Here is a 15752-nt window from a genome sequence, read left to right as displayed (position 1 = left end):
ATTAATTGTTTCAATATGTCTGAGAGTGGTTCCAACCTCATTGGATTTCACATGGAGAAAGTAGAAACTTAGATCCCACTCACAATCCAACATACTTACCACTTTTCAGGATTTCAGGATTGGGAGACTGCAACATTTCCATTGGATTGTATGATGTATGAGGGTATGGAACTTGCACTTAACCAAAAGCAACGAGCCCTCTATGTACCTCGATGTTGGTGGCCTTGATTGTTGAACTCTTATGTCATGACCCTAGTAAAACTGTACCCACACCCAAACAAAATCTTGATTGACATGTTAAAGCTTTTTCTATCTTAGTATGTAGATTTTCACAGTTAGCAAAATGATGATGCAAGTTTGCAGAACACTATGTGATTTCATTGAGGTGTCCGATGTTTTGAGTGAACACTTCACATATCTTCAGGGATCCCAATATAGGCAATGATTTTGATGATATGTTGGTAATTTTTCTAGCTTAAGTTTTTTGGACTATAAAGGCTATCTAGAGCCTCTTTGTTGATGTATTTTGGTTTAAAGATGGATTGCACTCAATGATATTTCGATTATATGCACCCTTGCTATATATACAAGAAACTTTGCATTATTAAGTATAATGGTTGGATACATATGGATGCACATGAATATTTAAGTATTTTTTCAAAATTTGAATATTTATGTATTTTTTGGTTGATCGATTTTTTGGTTCAGTTTTTTTCCAACTCTTGGTTTTGGGGTCAACCGATTCGATGATCGGTCCAGTTCTAGTAACATTGGTTCATTTTCTATTGTTCATTTTTTAGTTTTAAATTATAAGTCTCGACTCATTAATGACCTCGGACCGAATCTTTGACTCATCAATTTTTACTATTTTTGAGTTTGAGTAATTCCATTTAATATTCTATTGAATCATTTATGATGTATGAATCAATGTATTTCATTATTGAATTTGAATTTGAATCACTTATATATATACATATATAAACACACCCCACGATGTCCCCCTGTTCCCAGCTCTTCCTGAATTTCTCTAAATTTTGGGGGTCCCCCCTATGCATATCCCCATTCCCACGTCCACCTCAGTGTGTCTCCCTGTTTCCTTGTCCCCCGTCTTAGAAACTTGGTGGGACATTGTTTTTAAGGAACTATTGTTGTTAGTTTGTGTTTTTTTGCAGATTTTCCAGTCTGCAGTTATAGGACCACAGGTAATTCAACAAATTAACCCTTCTGATCTAAGTGGTACATTTTTTCATAGTTAAAATCATTTCGAACAAATTCAAATCTCAGTTTGAAAATTTTCAAGTCAAACTCAAATTGGATCATCCACCTTGAACCTTAAACGAATAAGATTAGCCAAAAAATCATGGGTTCCCTGAAATTCAACATTAGAATTTGGCAGAAAGAAAAAATCAAATAAAATAAAAAATAAAGCACTAGTTGCTCCCAGTTTCCCCCTCGTAGGCTCTATTTGACGCTAATGCACTTACCACCCTCCAATCTACAGAGTCCCTGCTTAGTCTAGATTCCTGTCTCCAAGTGTGAATTGATGGTTAGATCGCAAGATGCAACTTTGGTTAGATCACACTAGGCACCCCACAACCACTCCAGATCAACATGTTTTTATTATCGACCACACTTCTTACTCCTTACTTTTCTTCCATGTTTTCTTTTTATCCTCATTGCTTGACCCTCAGGCAAAAACAATAAAAACAAATGGAGTGACAAACTCAAATTTATATGTTTTTACTTTGTCCCTTAGGTTTTGCTAAAACCAATAAAATAAATACAGTGAGTGACACCTCAAATTTTGAAGAGAGTATTTTATAGATGAAGTGGATTTTTTAAATGGAGTTAGTAACAAACTCAAATTGTTAAGAGTTTTTTAAGGTGAAGTTGATTTTTAATGGGTCTATGTTTTCTGAATAATTTGAAAACCAAGTGGCTTTAGAAATTTACCAAAACCTTTTTATAAAAATTCTCCAAATCACAATTAAATAGAATTATAATTTTTTATAAATTGTAGTGTGTTGAATTTAATGTCAAAATTTATTGTCTAAATTTTCACTATCCAATTTTTGTTGAACTTTAACGTCATTGAACTCAAACCAGGAGACTTAGCTTCTAACCAAAGATCCAAACTAAAAACTTCTATCTCATTGGTTAGTATATTAAATCTACACATTGAACTATTTAGTATTTACATACTAGATATCTTAATTATTGAATGATCTATCTTGCTAGTTTACATTCATTTACTGCATATTTTATACCTTAAATCAGCATAACAGCAAATATTTAACTCCTCTACTTTGCTCAAGACCCCATAGAAGGCACTAATCATTATCTGATCAGGTCAATTCATCTTAATGAAATCCTCCCATAGCCTTTTAATAGGAAGTTGGGCTTCAAGAACGGGGACTTGGGCCAAGGTAGCAGTGGGCCCCTGTTCTATGTGTGTCAATCTTAGCAAGTTGCAGGGACCTTGGCAACCCTGCTAGTTTGATCACTAGCAGGTACAAATACCAAAATAAGAAATGCCTATAGTGCCTCTTAAAAAAGTAACAAATCTAGACTGAAAACAATGAAGGAAAAAGTAAAAAAGAAGTATAAGGGTTTAACCTGTGGAGGAAAACTTGTACAATGTATAAGAGAATAGTTAGGAAGAATAGGAACACAATGAAGAAAGGGAACTACAGGGAATGTGTTGGCTTAGGAAAAGTTGGTCCAGAAGATTGCGCACAATAAAGAAAACAAGACCCAACTAAATCTAGGTGAAAAATGTAACACATTAATGTAATCTGAAGACAAGTTCCATGCACCCATGCCACTTTTGTTAGTCAACAATAAGTTCCAAAAAACATTAGAAATATCAGTAAAACCATATGACAGAATTACAAATAAGTTGTGAAAAATACCAATTTTAATCTCGCTGTAACAAATCCAGTAGCTGATATATCATCATGGGTTCCTTCATTGTTAGATGGTAGCCAACTATTTTCAGCCATACAGTTAGGCCCCTCTAAATGCCGTCGCTTTTTTCTTATGTTATTTTCATATGCACTATCTTCGTCATCTATTACTACAGGTGAAGTGGAATTCATGTTTCTCTGGCTCTTCGCGCAGTTTGAAAGCATTGTCCTCTTTTGGGCTAGCTCATGAAAGGAACTGCTTTGGGGAGAATTTGCCTGTCTCCCGAGGGATGTGTCAGCTGACTTTGAATGCTCAATGCCATACAACAATGTTAGTTTGGCCTGCGTCAAATGCTTGGGGATTTTTGAAGAATTTTCAGATTGGTGACTGTCCATTCTTTTTGGTTGCTGCAAAAGGCTTCTTTGTGGCATGTTGGAACCCTGTGTCATGACCAGATTGAGATCTATAAGGGGAAAATGACACTGCAGATAAAGATAAATTGGATAATAGAAACATACATGGATAAGCAATATTATTATCAAATTATATAATTTATAACAATGAAATACTAAGGAATCAAAATATATAGAGTGTATGATAATACTGTCCAGCTAATTTCCCTTGCCAACCAGAAATGCTCAACTTGCATCAAGTCATGCTTAAAATATTCACAAGTCTGTAAAGGTTGTTGCAGGCATGGAAGCAAACAAAGTGACCCATTCATACCAGATTGTTATTCTTAGGGACAGAATTCTTGTCAATCAGAGGTTCGTAAAACCTCGATTGCTTGATCATTTCTACATCAACTTTTCCTCTTTAAAGAAAATGCTATCTTCCTTGCATCTTGCTTGTTCAAAAGCGCGACTGCATTTTCAAAGGTTAAACAGTCAGTTAGTCATTCATGTAGTATGCTGAAAAAGAGGAGAGAAGACGTAAAACTAAAAAGATTAAAAGCATCTTTCAAACTGCATGGTGTTCATTCTAATCAAATTTGAATAATACTAAATATTGCTGGATAGTGAACTTCTATATGGGATAGTATAGGCCCAAAGTAAAGAACAGTGTAAGAGAAAACCATAAGTCCTATGTTACCAGAAACAAGAAATGGGCAATGGAACAAAAAACAGAGTCTTGTGGTTTCAAATACAAGAAGTGGTTGCATTGTATAAAAAAATAACAGAGACACAATCCATACACCCATCCTCCTTGCCACTACTACTACATAGCAAAGCTTTGCTACACCCCATTCAAACACCCTTCTAGAAAATATCAAATATCTAATAATCTACATACAAAATGCATGCGTTTAGATAAAGCTAATGCTAAACCTAAACATTAATTTCTTCATGGCACCACAATGGGTCAATGCATCAAAGAGGAGTGAGGAGTGAGCACCAGCTTGAAGATAATAATGATTATAAAGGCAGGAAAGCAGAGCACTGGACAGGAGCAGGGTACATGTAATCCAACCGTATAAGACAAATCTAGCCACACCATAAACCCAATACCTTCAGGAACACTTGAATATATGAAAACACACAAGATCACAGCAATGCCAGATTTTTAGGAACTTTCAGAATCTCTTAACCTGAATTACTGAAGAAATAATTGCTTTGTGCATGCGCTTTCAATCTGCAGATTGTTGGGTGTGGAGAGCAGGGAGAAAGAACATGAAAGGTGGTAGTCTTCATGGTGTTTGAATTTATGGACTGTGATCTTTTCAATTCCATCAGCAAATATTCATCCCGCAACAAGCTAATACCTCTCATGATCTTCAAGATCATCTTAATATAAATTTATCTGTGCATTGCTTTGAATATAGTACAATGTAATGAATTTATACACAGGGATTTTGACCGTTTTTCCACCTTATTCTGTTCTAATGTATGCTGAGTATATATATCTGTGTGTTTGCACTGCAGAGCGTGATGTATCAGCTGCTTAAGGAAATCAAATATTGTTACAGGCATGGAACGATACAAAGGTTAGTCTCCTCTTCTCTTTTAAAATATCTAAGATCCTAAAATATATATTTGTAATATATCCAGCGTCATATATAAGGATTGGGGTTTGCAGAGACCTGAAGCCCCAGATTTTGTTGCTGACTTTGGATGAGGGGTTGTTGAACTCGAAAGTTGCAGATATCATCTTGTGAGTGCAGTGGAGTAACTGAACAATACAATGCCCCCTCTTGGGCAGGTAGATCTGCCTGGATCTAGGCCATGCTCAGTGCAAACTCCAAATGTTTTTAGTTGCTAAACAGAGGTAAATGAAAGTAACTGTTCAAGAAACAGGGATTGTTTCTGAAACAATCACCATTTGTCGTTACTTCTTGAAAACTGTTTCCAATGTTCAGAAACAAGAAACAGACATCGAAAATAGCATTTCCTTTCCCATCTCATTTCATACCTTTTTTTGACCAAAACACAAGCCCCACCTCCCCATCATGTTTCTGGTAACTAGGAAGAAGTCTGCAAAGATTCTTGACAGTTGATAATAGCAAATCATCTAGAGCACAGACTACAGTTAAATAGCAAAGGACTTTCTTTGTTACTTAAAATTGCAGTGAACTTTCATCAATAAAAAAGAGGACAGTGTCTGATTACACTTTGCTGCTACATGTAGACTGCCATTTTTATTTGGAATTTGTTAAGTATTGTAGCTGGGACAGGCATTCTAGTCTTGAGAGGTGTCATTGAGTGTAGGAACAAAGGATTTAATAATCTCCAAGCCCATGTAATTTTTTCCTAAGTTTCACCTAAGGAAAATATTTTAATTATGTCAATTAGTGATCTTTTAAATATTTCCCAAGTCTATACATATAGTTAAAGGATTAATGGTGAAACTCAGGCGCTGAAGGATCGCTCTACAACTCTTTTAGGGTTCCTGTCAAGGTTCAGCTTCATCTGCGCGCGGCGCTCAGGGCTGCTGTCGCAGCGCACCAAGTGCGCGCGGCGCTCAGGGCTGCTGTCGCGGTGCATTGGCTCGCCCCTCCGTGTGTTCTCCTGCTCCTACGCGGCGCTCAGGATTGCCGCGGCGCACTGGGTCGTCGGCGCGACGCTTTGGCCCAAGTCCTTCTTTGCTCGGTTTTTCTGGTCAAGAGCTCTTTGGCATCGCGTTCTCGCATGGAGGCGCTGCTGTTGACCTAGCAGCGCCAAGCCAATCCCTTCCACTCCGTGTGACTTCGACATGGATCTTGGTGGGGGCTCTGTTGCTTCCCCCCCAATACCTCCAGAACTAGAAGCGTTCAGATCCTTAGTCGCAGCATCTGGGAAACGGACGACTGGCTCTCAGTCTAAGTTTGTCAAAAAACTAGGAAGCATTCCCACGGTGACACTGCCGGTGGAAGAAACATGTAGAACAGCGTTGAATCTCGCCGAAAGAGGTCTTATCGGCTAGTTCACAGGGTTATGGCCATCCCCGAAAGCTGTCGAGGAATGGGTAAAGCGAAACTGGACACCTTTGGTCAAAGAAGGAATAAAAAGTCATTTCGTTGGCAAAGGTTTCTTTGTGTTTGTGTTCGAAAACGCTGAGGATAGAAGTCTGATCTTCAGAAACGGGCCATACTTCATGGGCCCTCAAGGGCTCTACCTGAACAAATGGTCTCCTGACTTCGATCCAGCTCAAGACGTGCCCACGGTGGTACCTGTTTGGGTGTGCCTCCCACATCTCCCCCTCCACTGCTGGAGTCAGAATTCGTTGCAATCCATAGGTAACGCTCTTGGCAGATACATAGACCAGGCGTCGAGGAAGGATCAATACTCCTGTGCCCATATCTGCGTTGAGGTCGATCTTGAATTCGGTTTACCCGAAGCCATCAAACTCTCAGTGGCGGACTGGACTCATTTCCAAGAGCTCGACTATGAGCAGTTGCCTTTTAAATGCCGACACTGCCATGAATATGGGCCCTTCGCAAGATATTGCAAGAAAAAAAAACGAGGAAACTACAAAGAAAGAAAAAGGAGAGCAATGGAAACAAGTAAAGAAACCAGCAAACAACAGGCAGAACAACAAAAACAAAGGCAAAGAGACAGGGAACAAACCAGGGAAAGAAAATGAAAGGACTCAAAACGTTGGAAGCAAGGAAACCATCAGCATGGAGGAGGACAAGAATCTCTCACTCCTCCCTCAGATCCTCCAGAGGCATAACGGGAAGATCCTCCCCAGCAGAACAATATCGAATCTTCAGATCCAGGTAACACTCCAAACTCGAACCCATGTAATATTTCATCCCCTTCATATGCTGATATAATCAAACAAAAGAAGAAGAATGTAGAAAATGAGGGCTCATCGGATGAAGAGACCTTAGAAAGGACATCAAAGCGAGTTGGAAGGAAATCAAATAGAGAAACTAGGGAAGAAGAATCAAAAAGACAAAAAACCCTGGGAAGTCAAGCTACCATTGAAATGACTCTCGGAAGGAACACCAGACCAAGGGTCCCTAAGGGAGGTGGACCTACCCCAACAAGTTATAAATGATGCAGCTGGTCTCTTGGAACTGCAGGGGTTTGGGGAATCCCACTAAGGCAGAGGCTATCAGAGATATAATGAAGATGGAATCCACAGACATACTCATGCTCCAAGAGACAAAAATAGAAGGGGAAATCCTTCTAAACACTAGCAATACAAGATGGAAATTTGATTCAGGAAAGGTAGTCAGCGCAAGAGGTTCGGCTGGAGGAATAGGCACATTCTGGTCCAAAAACTCCTTCTCTTTAGAAAGTTCCTTTGCGACCCAACATTGGATATATACAGAACTGCGCCATATAGCAAGTAATTTTAAGCTAGCCCTGTTTAATTTGTATGTACCTGTGCACTATGATGAGAAGAAAGAATGCTGGAAAACACTCTCGGACTATCTGGAGCTACTCAATCCTATGAATATAGTCATAGGAGGAGACCTGAACATAATCTTAGATCCCAAAGAAAAGAGAGGAGGGACCTCTCTGAGAGACCCCTTCCTCGCCACAGTGGAAAACCTCATCCAACAATGGGACTTAGTAGACTTCAAACCAGTGAAAGGAGAATACACCTGGACTAACAATAGAGCAGGGGAACACCACATTTCTGCAAGGCTGGACAGATTCCTCACCAGCAGTTCTATTATGATGGATAAAAGAATTGTTTTCTCCAAGATTCTTCCTAAACTAACCTCAGATCACAAACCAATCTTATTATGCTTAAAGGAAGAAGAAGACCTCGGCCCCCTTCCTTTTCGTTTCAACCCTCTTTGGGCAGAAAGGGAAGGGTTCCACGAAACAGTTCAAACTGAATGGAGAATAGAAGTTCCCGGCTCCCCAAGTTACGTTTGGGAACAAAAAAATAAAAATACTAAGAAGGCATTAAAAGAATGGATAAAGAAAGTCACAAACACTCCCACTAGTCAGAGAAAAGATGCAGTCAACCAGCTGGAAGATCTCCAAGTGGAAATGGAAGAGAAAGACATCTCATCCATGGATCTAGATAATGAAAAAATTGCTCAAAGGAAAACATATAACTCATTTAGAAGCGAGGAAGAATATTGGCGCATTAAGTCCCGCAGCTTGTGGCTCAAAGCTGGGGATAGAAACACTAAATATTTTCACAGACAATACAGGGCTCGTCTTTCGCGAAACCACATTGCAAAAATCATCACAACTAGGGGACAGGTATGCAGAGGATTTGAACAAATTAAGGAAGCCGCTGTGAATCACTTCCAAAACCTTCTTAGTGCAGAAAAGGACGGGAGTGAGGAGGATATTGCAGAATTCCTCACAAACATTCCACATCTAGTCAGCGCAGATGACAACAACACTCTCTTGAGCCCTGTCACGGAAGAAGAGATTGCAAACATTGTCTGGTCCATGGAGCCAGACAAAGCACCTGGGCCTGACGGTTTTTCAATCCACTTTTACAGAAAATGTTGGGAGCTAATTAAAACTGATCTCATTAGAATGGTTCACGGTTTCATGAGGAAGGCAAAGATTGGAGGCGGTATAAATTCCACCTTCCTCGCCCTAATTCCAAAGGAAGCAAGCCCAAGCTCTTTTGACAGATACAGGCCAATCTCTTTGTGTAACTCGTCCTACAAGATTGTGGCCAAACTGCTGGCGAATAGAATCAAACCCCTTTTGCAAAAATTAATATCTCCTGCCCAAGGGGGATTTGTGAAAGGAAGACACATTCTGGACAATGTCATTCAAGTCCAGGAAGCTCTGCATTCCAGTCACTCATGCAAAGAACAAGGTATGCTCATAAAACTTGATATGTGCAATGCATTTCACAGAGTTAATCGTTCCTTCTTGTACAGGGTCCTTTTATCCTTTGGTTTCAGCCAGGACTTCATTAATCTTATCAAAGCATGCCTGGAGAAGATTTGGATTGCGCCCATGATAAACGGTAGACCTGCTAATTTCTTTTTAGCCACCAGGGGCTTGAGACAGGGCTGTCCCCTTTCACCCTTTCTTTACATTCTGATGGCAGACTCCTTGAGCAGAAAACTGACTTTGGAAAAACAAAAGGGTTGTCTACCAGGGATCAGAATTGTGAAAGGCATAGACCCTGTGAACCATGCACTTTTCGCCAACGATTCACTATTGCTTGGAGGGGCCTCTCCAAGAATAGCTAAATCCTTCAGAACCATACTCCAGAAATATTGTAGCATCTCGGGAGCACTGGTAAGTGAGAGGAAAAGTGTTGTGTATGGGTGGAACACAGAGCAGCACAAGATTGAGACAATTGCAAACGATCTGGGGTACACAGGACATGCAGATTGGGAAAAAATAAAATATTTGGGCCTTCCTATAACGCTAGGCTCCAACAGAAATTACCTGTGGGAGGAAGTTATCTCGAAATTTAAAAGGAAGATCACTGCGTGGGGAGGCTTCTGGCTAACCTCAGGGGGCAAATTAACGCTCATCAAATCAGTCCTCTCGGCTCTGCCCACATTCCAAGCGTCTCTCATGCTGGCTCCAAAACTAATCTCAGATCAAATCTCCAGACTCATGCGCAATTTCTTGTGGAACGGTGGGAGAGGAAACACCAACAGATTTCATTTAATAAACTGGGATATGGTGAAACGTCCGCTGGCAGAAGGTGGACTTCAAATCCGTGACCCTGTCCATGCAAATTTAGCTCTGGGCTGTAAGTTACTATGGCAGATCCACGCAGAGCCTTCTCATCCAGTTAGTCAGATCTTTAAATTGAAATATCTTAAAAATCAGTCAATAAAAACCTACAACACGGAGAAATCCCCAAAAGGAACGCAGGCCTGGAAACTGTGTAACAGAGGTATTGAATTTTTCAGATCCCACTTGTATCGAATCCCCGGTAATGGCAAAAATACAAAGCTATGGAGAGACAGTGTTATGGGACATCGCCCTCTAGCAGAAAACCACGAGATTACTGAGGTAAGAGTCTGGCTACAGTCAAAAGGCATAAGGAAAATCGAGGACATCTCTAGCTGGGACAGAAAAGGGAACTGGCAACGTTGGACTTTCCCCAGAATCCCTGAACATTTAAACGCTCAGCTAGACGTCCTTCAAGCCGCAATCTCTGACTTTGCCCCGGTGCACACAGAAGACGAAGACGTTTGGGGCTGGGGTAAGACCGGAGTATACACAGCCAGCCAAGGATATTATCAGATGCAGAGCAAAAAGGATTCGCCACACCCGGAATCCGTGTGGAAGCAGATTTGGGACAGCTTCGGCATTCCCAAAATCAACTTCTTCTTCTGGACTCTGTTCCACAACAAAATTCTGACTGGAGATAATTTGTGTAAGAGGAACATAGCTGGACCACATAGATGTGTCCTCTGCAAAAGAGCCTCGGAAACTGCAAATCATTTGTTTTTAGCCTGCGAATTTGCAAAGGCGGTCTGGTCTTTCTTCCTCACCGGGCTGAACGTGTGTCCTCCAACTCAAAGCACGATTGACACCATGTTCTCCTCTTGGAATGACAGATATCCCTTCAGCATAGTCAGCAACTCAATTTGGAAAAAGGTGTGGATAGCTGCACCAAAGTATGTCTGCTGGAAACTTTGGTTAGCTCAGAACGAAATAATATTTAACAACACAGAATTGCCCGCAGCAAAAGTGGCGGAACAGGCAAAGAATCTCCTCTTAGAAACTCTGAACCACTCCTCAGTCAAAGACGACAACTCCTTGCGAACCGAAGAAAGGGTGTGGTTGGATGCTTATACAGGAAAGGCCAGTCTTCCAGCACTCAACCGCCCAATGCATAAGGGAAAATGGCAGATCCGAGAATCAGAGGATAGCTTCCAGCAGTGGTGGAAATCTCAGGGCAAGTGCACCATTTTTTTCGATGGAGCCTCAAAAGGCAATCCAGGGAGGTCTGGAGCAGGAGGGGTGATCTTCTTTCAGAATGGGAAAAAAGACGACTTCAGTTGGGGTCTTGGAATGAAAACCAACAATCAAGCTGAAATTCTCAGCCTCTTGAAAGCCTGCCAAATGGCCAGAAAAGGAAATCCAGAAGAAATTCTAATCTTTGGTGATTCAGAACTGCTGATAAAAACGATGGTAAACAAGAAAAGGCTCAAGGACCCGGTGCTAAACAAACAGCTTTCAAGAGTGACCAAAATTCTGAAAGACTTTCCATCGGTTCAATTCTTCCACATTCTCAGAGGATTAAACAAGGAAGTAGACAGATTGGCGAATATTGGATGCACTTTACAGGACGGAATGATCAGCATAAATGCAGAAACATCGACCATGGCAATCATCCCCTAAGTAGAAAGAGAGCTAATGTAAATTCTGAAAATTGTAATGGTTGTTTAGGCTCTACCCAACTTGTTTTCTATCAATAAAACATAATCGTTCCAGTTATATATAAAACAAAAAAAAAAAAATTCCCAAGTCTAAACTTAAGGAAAGTTGATAATTAATTGACATTAGTTGGGATAAAATTGATTTACCTCTGGAAGCTTGTGGAAAGTTTCTAAGATGATCTTAGTCATCGATTGGATCAAGTGAACATCTAATCGTGGCCATTCATTTGTGAATGAGAGATTATAAAAGGAATCAATGGGCAGCTTTGGAGACACATCAAGTAGGTAATTTTCAGTGAGACACCAAGAAGATTTCAGCAGCAGTGATTGGGAGAATTTCGAAAGCTTTTGCTATCAGTTATTTTCTACAGGAGGCCAAGTTTTTCCAGTAGGTCTTGAGCATCAAGAGGAAGCCGAGTTGCTTACAAAATTCACAGGAGTAGAAGCCGAGATTATTTTCAAGAGGCAGCGCAAGTCTTCCGAAGGCCGATGCGAGTTTGTCGAAAGAGGTGTGAATTGCTAGGAGGGCAAATCGAGTTTTCCAAGAGGCAGATCGAGTTTGCAGAGGCCAGTGCAAGTTTGCTAGGAGACAGTGTGAATTGTCGGAAGACCAATGCGAGTTGCCAGGTTGCTAGTGCAAATTATTGGAGCCCGAGAGAATTGCAAAAAGGGAAGTTGTGGGGTTTCTTCAAGTTGATTTGATTAGCAGAAGTGAAGATTAAATATTGCTAGACCTTTGCCAATGTCAGGAAAGCATTTGTAATTTCTCAATAGCAATTTTTGTTGAAGATAATAATATAAAACCTCATATCTGAAAACTAATTTCCCCACATTATGGTTTTTCTAGGGATGTTTGTCCAAAAATACTTGTGTCAATTGTGTGATTGGTTTCTCGTATATTTCACTGCAATTTTTCTTTTTGTGAATGGTGTTGTTCATGTTATTATTCATTACTTCCAGCAGAAGAATTAATTTGTTGTGTACAAGTAGTAGGAAATAATTAACTATTTTAATAGCACCTTATGGGTAGCCAAAAAATTTCACACACCGAGGTTATGAGTTATCTGAGCGCAAGGGTTTCGAAGGAGAAAACAAAGGTTTTCACACAAATAGATCTCTTCAGATTTATTGGAGTTTATTATTCGAGGGTTTCAGATATGGCTTCAGCTGGGTTAAGGGATCAAGACAGAAATGATGGTGCATCAAACTTTCGCATTTGGAAATCTAAATTTTATTATTGTTGGAGGAGCATGGACTAAAGGAGTATGCTACGACATTTGTTGCCATATCAACAGATCTAGCGCAATTAGCGACCTGTTGCAAGGAGGATGCCAAGGCTAGGTGTATTATCCAAGACAGGGCTCAAGATCACATCATTCCTCATATTGTAGAATTGGATACGTGCAAGAAGATGTAAGATGCCATCCTGAAGTTGTTCCAAAATGCTACTATAAACAGAAAATTGATCCTTAGAGAGAAGCTAAGAAACACCAAACAAAACAAAGGAGAAGGCATTGTCAGTTATCTCGGCACGCTTTGATTAGTCAAGAACAAGTTCGCAGATATCGAACAAACGATAGATGATCATGAGCTTGTGAGAACTGCTCTAAATGGGTTCTCAAAGCAATGGGGTGTGTTTGTCCAAGTGATTAATGGACAACAAGACCTACCTGACCGCCATCATCTGTGGAGTGATTTCACTCAAGAAGAGCTTAAGTTGAGCCTTGTGAGAATGTTTCTCTTGAAGGATAGGGCAAAGCCAAGAAAGGCTCAAGCAAAGGTCCTAACTTCAAGGGAAAGAAGAAAAAGAAAGACTTGATTAAAATCAAGTGTTTTGGATGCGGTCAACACAGACACTATATCAATCTATGTCCAAAGAGAAAGAAGGGTGATAAGAAGAAGAAGCAGGAGGCGACAGCTTTACCAGATATTGATGAACTATCGTCAAGACTAGAAGATGAGTTCGCTCTTATAGCTTGCCTATCTAGCTTGACCACCACAGGAGTCTGGTATATGGATAGTGGGGCGTCATGTCACATGACAAGGGTTAAAGAGTATTTCTCTAGCTATAAAGCAAAGGATATCGGTTTCCATATACAAATGGGAAACAAATCCAAGTGTACTCCAGTTGGGAGAGGGGCAATCACATTTCAAAGGGATTTGGGCAAAAATATCCATGTTACAGATGTGTTGTATGTGCCAAGTTTGGGAATGAACCTGATTTCAATTTCTACTCTTCAAAATAAGGGGTATGACATATACTTTCGAGGACAAAAGGTGCATTTGAAGCACCAAGATTGGAAGTCAGTAAAGGAGATTGGGGTGAGAAGCAACAAGTTGTACAAGTTGCAGTTGGACACTCCAAAGGCACTAGTTAGCAGCAGTAGTAGCAAAGATATGGGAGAGCTATGGCATAGGAGGATGGGTCATATCCATCATGGAGCACTTAAATTGCTCAGAGAGACCATGACAGGTATTCTAGAAGTGAGTATAGAACATGATGACGTGTGCAGAGGGTGCATACTTGGGAAGTTCGCAAAGGCAACATTTCCAAGGAGTGACAATAGAGCCAAGGGTGTGCTAGATTTGATACATTCTGATATTTGTGGTCCATTGTCCACTAAGTCTCTCAGGGGTTATGAGTACTTCGTGACCTTTATTGATGACTTCTCCAGGAAGACCTGGATTTCTTGAAGACAAGAGATGAAGTCTTTAGTCGCTTCCAAGAGTTTAAGGCCCTTGTGGAGAACTTGACAAAAAAAGAAAATTAAGGTTCTTCAAACAAATAATGGGGGCGAGTACATTGAGAAAGGCTTCAAGGATTTCTGCGCAAAGGAGGGAATCAAGAGGGAATGGGCAGCTCCATACAACCAGCAACATAATGGGATTGCAAAACAAAAGAACAGGACGACAGTTGGAACTGCGAGGGCCATGTTGTATGATCACAACGTGCCTAAATATCTTTGGGTAAAAGCATGTAGCACAACAGTTTCCATTCAAAATAGGGTCCCACACAATGTGTCAGGAAAGATGACATCCAAGGAGAAATTTACAAGGAAAAACGCAGAAGTCGGACATTTCAAGATTTTTGGCAGTATCACATATTGTCACATTCCAAATGAGAAGCACACCAAGCTAGATTCGATTGCAAAGAAGGGGTATTTCGTTGGTTACAGCAAAATATCCAAGGCATACAAGATCTATATTCCAAGGAGTAGGGATATCACCGTGAGATGGGACGTAAAGTTCCAAGAGGAGAAAGCCTTCAAGAGATCTCACAAGTTGCCAGCAATTGATCAAAGTCAACAAGCAAAAGCTCCAAGGGTTGAACAGGTACTCAGGTGCAGGGCACAAGTACCAATACAATGACTAGTACGGCACAAGTACAAGTGTAGAGGAGAGTTCGCTGCATGTGCAACAGTTGTTGGATAAGGAGCTTGAAGCTCCACCCACTACAAGTGGGAGAAGGAATCACAAGGTGCTCCAAATATTGAGAGATGCACATGAGTTTGTGTGAGCTCTTAGATTGAGCACCAGGGACAGAAGACCACCAAAGAGATATTCCGAGTACAAGGAGTTGATGAGTGACCTTATTGACAGCAAACCTTCCATTGATGAAGAGGTTTCACAGCACCAAGTGCAGCATAATGCAATGGTCCAAGAGTACAATTCCAACATGTTGAATGATGTTTGGGAGGTGTTGCCTAGACTATTAGATAGGGCAGTGGTTGGTTCCCACTGGATCTATAAGATCAAGCACACTGTAGATGACAGTGTACAAAATTTCAAGGCAAGGTTCGTGGCTAAGGGATTATCTCAAAAAGAGGGAATAGATTACGAGGAGACATTTGCTCTAGTGGTCAGGTATACTTCCATTAGGGTCGTGATCTCACTTGCAGCACAGATGCAATGGCAGATCCATTAGATGGATGTCAAGACGGCATTCCTGGAAGGAGTCATACAAGATGAAGTGTACATCAAACAACTAGAGGATTTTGAGACTCATGGGAGGGAAACCCATCTATGCAGGTTGAAGAGAGCGCTATACGGACTCAAGCAAGCTCCCAGAGCATGGTATGGT

The 15752-nt window shown here is 40.6% G+C and overlaps 1 protein-coding gene across 1 annotated transcript in view; it reads right to left on the bottom strand.

The window, feature by feature from the left end:
* The window catches only part of LOC149222539 (P-loop containing nucleoside triphosphate hydrolases superfamily protein), a 292868-nt gene that overhangs the window by 212750 nt on the left and 64366 nt on the right, over positions 1–15752 (bottom strand). Inside the window, 3 exon segments of the mRNA XM_089385506.1 lie at positions 2913–3347; positions 3634–3725; positions 3728–3771. Coding sequence (XP_089241632.1) covers positions 2913–3347; positions 3634–3725; positions 3728–3771 — 571 coding nt within the window.

This window comes from Pinus tabuliformis, chromosome Q, assembly GCF_031772625.1.
Source record: "Pinus tabuliformis cultivar Carrire ecotype Pingquan chromosome Q, CPIR1, whole genome shotgun sequence".
NCBI classification, from domain to species: Eukaryota; Viridiplantae; Streptophyta; class Pinopsida; order Pinales; family Pinaceae; genus Pinus; species Pinus tabuliformis.
Note: the sequence above shows the minus strand (reverse complement) of the source record. Positions and strands in the feature narration are given on the sequence as shown.